Source organism: Cryptomeria japonica, chromosome 4 (genome assembly GCF_030272615.1).
Source record: "Cryptomeria japonica chromosome 4, Sugi_1.0, whole genome shotgun sequence".
Taxonomy (NCBI): domain Eukaryota; kingdom Viridiplantae; phylum Streptophyta; class Pinopsida; order Cupressales; family Cupressaceae; genus Cryptomeria; species Cryptomeria japonica.
This window is the reverse complement of record NC_081408.1, coordinates 51012604-51017717: the sequence shown is the minus strand read 5'-3', so window position 1 is coordinate 51017717 and position 5114 is coordinate 51012604. Positions and strand designations below refer to the sequence as shown.

The 5114-nt window shown below is 29.1% G+C and overlaps 1 protein-coding gene across 1 annotated transcript; it reads right to left on the bottom strand.

The window, feature by feature from the left end:
* Nucleotides 1-3415: 3415 nt before the first annotated feature.
* Nucleotides 3416-4457, bottom strand: LOC131056831 (putative expansin-A17). The gene is made up of 3 exons (XM_059218628.1): nt 4343-4457; nt 3823-4144; nt 3416-3725 (listed from the first exon to the last, which is right to left on the bottom strand). Exons 1-3 carry the CDS (start codon nt 4455-4457, stop codon nt 3416-3418), a joined length of 747 nt encoding a protein of 248 aa, XP_059074611.1.
* Between the last annotated feature and the right edge of the window lie 657 nt (nt 4458-5114).

Below are 5114 nucleotides of genomic sequence, written 5' to 3'. Positions count from 1 at the left end.
CTTGAAGAAATATCAATGGTTACTTGTTGTAGAAGAAGAGAAACCAGAGGTCTCTACCTTGTTAGATGGAGGCTTGGTAGAAGTTACACAAGAAGGCACAAGAAAGCATTCGATTGTGTTTCATAGACTTTGTCCTACTAAATGTCTCTATAGAAGATACTACATACAAGATATGGAGGAAAGTGGGTAAAACATATCAAAATAAGAGTTTGTATAACAAGTTATATCTCAAAAATATTTGTATTCTTTGAAAGTGAGGTGTCGTGATTCTATTGGTGAAAATTTGAATTCTTTTAATTTGATTATAAGTCATCTTGCATCAGTAGATGTTAATATAGAGCATGGTGATAAGTGTATTATTTTTCTTTTCTCTTTGCCAATTCTTGGCAATAATCTAATCATTTCCAATTGTAGTGGTGGTATAATAATAAATATGGATGGTATTATTCCTATATTTCTTTTAGAAGAGATGAGGAGGAAAGATCGTGAATGCTATCTCCCAAGTTGCCTTCCATGTATGCAGAAGGTCCAAGGAGAAAGGGCCTATAGGGGATAAAAAGAAGCATAAGTATAAAGGATGTTCTAAGGCCCCCAGAAAGAGAAGAGTGATGATGATGATTTTGATATTTTGTTTATTTCAACTAATTCTATTAGTAATGATGCTTGTCCTATTAATTCAGGTGCCTCCTACCATATGACTCCTCACAAGGAGTGGTGTTCTACATACAAAGAATATGATGGGGGAGAAGTTTTAATTTATTTATGAGATAATATAAATATGAAAATATAATATATACTTTCACATAAATTAAAATTAGTAGATTTGGTAAATTAATGCTAATAAATTACATATTTAATAAATCAGAATTTAATCACTTAACAAGATATTAATAGTCAACAATTATGACGCTTAAATATACAAATTTGTAAATACCTTTACAAGATACAACATTGTTTTAGAATGTGATAGCTAGTTTGTAGGTGGTAGTCATGAAATATAAAAAAATTAATTCAAAACCTTCAATATCAACAACAATAAGTCTGATTAGTAGATCTTAGTCCTGGAAACTTTATAAACGATAACATTTAACCATACAATAGTTGGAAGCAATAAGAATGGTAGGCCCAAATGAGGGGTGTGTTAGATTTTTTGGGGGGTCTTCCCATGTTGTTTGCATGGAGGTGATTCACATCTTATTGGTATCTGTTGGATCAAATTTTCATTAACGTGTTATTATTCAATTGTTTTCCACCAATTATATCTGTGAATTCTTTTCTTTCAATTTTTTATTTTTATTTTTGAAAAGTTAACATGCATTATTTTTAAGTTTTCAAATTACTGAAATTGATTTTCTTCAATCTAATTGACTCGAATATTTGCATCTTATTAATGTATTTCAATAAAATAAATTACAATAGCTATTTTTAAATATATCAACATATGCATAGTTAAAATATTAGTATTTGTTTGTTAAATTTAAATTTATCATTATCAAGAAAGAACATTAAATAGATCATGAAAAATGATTACAATTGTCTTTTCATAAACTTAAAATTATGCTAAAAGTATTTTAAGATTTTAGTTTGTAAATGCTCCATCTTGTCAAAAAGAATCTCAATATTGAATAGATTATGGAGATATGTTATAATTTTCTTTTCTCAAACTTAAAACTATATGATAGCTTTAGTGGAAATATGTTGAAAAAAAAATAATCTTTCTCAAATATATATAGATTTTTTTTATTTCAATTATTGTACTAGTTATTATATTTATCATGTTAGATTCATGACAAGAATTTTTTATTTATTTTTTAAATTTTTTTATTTAATAATTATTTAATTTTATGATAGTAATATAATAAATATTTTTCCTATCTTTAGATTCAAACCCAATATTTATTAAGTGAGGATTAATATTTTAATTTCAACCCTTTTCATAACTCTATATCAAATTATAACCTTAATATTGAAAAAAAACTCAATTTGAACCATAATCCTAATTGAACATTAAACCAAAGTAAACACTAACACTAAACAAATTATTAATCCTAAAACTAACAGTAAACTAAATTTAAATCATATTCCAAATATTGAATGTTAAAGTAGATTGAACCCTAATCAGGTAACACTAAATGAAATTGTACCTTAACCTTAATACTAAATCAAATTGAACACTAACCTTGAACCCTCACATTAAAGTTATAAACCCTCACATTAAAATTATATTACAGTTAGAGTTATAATTTAACAATAGCTACTATTAAATTAGCACTAAAGTTTTAGTAAAATTGCGATCAAAATTTAATAATGGTTACATTTGATTTTTAATATTGATTTAACTTAATTTTTAATATATATTAAGATAATTTTATTAAAGTTAAAACATCTCAATTATAAAACAATTTATTATTCAAAATTTATTTAAATAATTAATTAGAAATAAAACTCATTAAACTTATAAATATAAGTTTATTTATTTAAATTCCTTTTTTTGGTATGTTACATTAATTTTTTTCTCGTTAGTGACAATTGTACATATACTCTTTGGGGATAAACATAAGTCTGGAAATTTGATGTCTAAGCCTCTCTTTTGTTATATACTAATTTGATTGAATTCTTCTATTACCTATTGATTCATTATAATTAATTAATACAGTATAAATTGTTAATCTCTTCTATTTGCTAATTGTGCTTGTTAATTCTTTAAAGAAAAATATATAAGAATTGGGTCTTAAACAATAAGTGGTGCTTAGTATATTAACAGACTTGATTCAACATGATTTGACTTAATTTTCTTTGTTTCATTTAATTTTACTTTGTTCTTATATATTTGTTTGTTTTTATGTCTTTCAAATTATAACTGATTGTGAGAGAGTTATCCAATATATTTGTTTTATTCTTTGTTGAGCTCTTGACCATTCTTACTTTGTAATCCTCATTTATATTTAATAATTTTTTATCCATTTTACATTTTTAAAAAATATCAATTAAAATTATTTTAAAAAACCTAAAAAATTCCTTAATCTAAAACTAAAATATTTTAGAATGCAAATTTTGAATTAAAAAATCTTGGTCGATTTTCAATACAAGCAATCTTAACAATTGCTATGATTATTGGCTCAACCAAATTGCAATACGGGTCCTTATAAAATAACAATGGTGCTTACATAGAACCTGCAATTACACATATATTTGTGATTGGGTAAAGTTAACATTTACTACATATTGAATTTGCAAAATAGAAGCATTGCGCTCGCCCTAATCTTAGCTCGATTAGCTCCCTTGATGGGTTAGATACTAAAATATTATAGTGGAACGAAATCCTCAACTAATGGGATGTGCCACTTTGTATTGAAGAAACTTCTTATTGTTAATTGTCTATGATCACAAGAAAGAACACAGCAATAGTTAGTATTTATTTGAAATTTAGAGAGGAAGCAAATGTCTGGCCAAATTGCCAATTGGAAGGCACAACATTTAACATGGTCAGATTTCTTCCATTGCTGCTCGTCACTCTAAATGGCAAACTCTGTCCATTCAGATAAGAATCGCTTTGCCAATTCTCTCCCCAATTTCTCTTCATTTGATGCCATTCAGTGTTTGACCCTTTTATCCATGTTGCTGTAATATCTCCTCTTCCTCCAACATTATTTATCAACACTAACTCAAAGTAATCTCTTCCATTTACGGTAAAATAGATTCCCCCAGTCTTCTTGCATGAAACCCTGAAATTAAACCCAACATGTTAAAAAAATATCTATTGCTTACCTCTATTAGACAATAAAGTTTTGTGCAATGAACCGGAAAAAAAAACGGACTTACCTCCTATAAACAACTGGTACAATTCCAGCTTTGTATTTGGCAATCTGCAGAAAGGCGGGTTGTGCCATGTCAAAATGCTGGAGAGGCAAATTACACCATCCTCCATTGTCATTGGGCAGGGCATTATTAGGTGGGCAGAAATTAGTGGCAGTAATTGTAAATGACTTGCCAGACAGACACCATTGAGGAGCTTTTTTATCATCACATCTAATTTGATAGCAAGCTCCACATACAACCCCATTGTTGAACAGCGCATTGCTTAGAGCTGCAGTATTTGTGCCATATCCAGCACTATACATATTACCATATCCACAAGCACCGCCTGCAACAACAACAGCACAGCCTAATTTATCTTCGTATAATCTTGAAAGCAAGAAACAAAGAAACTATATTAATGTCCAAATATGACCAAATAGAAGTTGGGCTATACGCAATCTCCAAACAAGACAATAAGAATGACAAGTAAAACTTTTGCCATTGATTTTATTGAATTATAGAAGAGTAACTAACTGAAGCTTACCCATGGTTCCAGTGGCATCACTCCCCCCATAAAAGGTAGCATGCCCTGCAGTCCAGCCTTGAACTAGTTTTCCTTTTACGATAAAAGATGCTAATACACACACCACCATCATCATCTTAATCACTGCCATTTCTTATACAGTCTTCTATTACCCAACAAACTGAAAAGGCTGGTATGGTTTCTCTTCTAATCCTGCCCTTCCTATGTATACACAAAAAAATTCTGGAGGATTCAGTCTTTAATCTTAAGACAAGCATCAAGATAAAAGCACGAGGAGTACTTTGAGGCACAAAATTCAATGCATAATTACTAAAGTTACAAAATTCACTGTATTTGGAAGCAACTCAATGCAATTTTTCATCGTGTCATGTTTTACACCATTGATAAGTAGCTATTGGAGCCGAGCAATCAATACCTTCATGGACAAGTCATCAACTTTAATGATTTTGTATTGATCTATCTATTATTTTAACATTAAAAGTTGACAAGCAATTTTTTTCATAAATTGAAGTGAAGCGAAGCGTAGGGTATAGCTATTCGAATATTACATTCTTTGCACTCTCTGGCGGCTCCTCTGATGGTGCCCTATTTTCAGCCAAGCAATATTGATTTTGACAGTTAATTAAAGAAGTATAATATAGGGGATGAAGTCAAGGATTGTACTCTATGCAACTTGACTAAAATGAATATCCCACAGCCTCTGATTTTCATTTTCAGCGCAAAAAAAATAAACGTAGATTCACACTCTAAAATTACTCGTGAACAATATCAA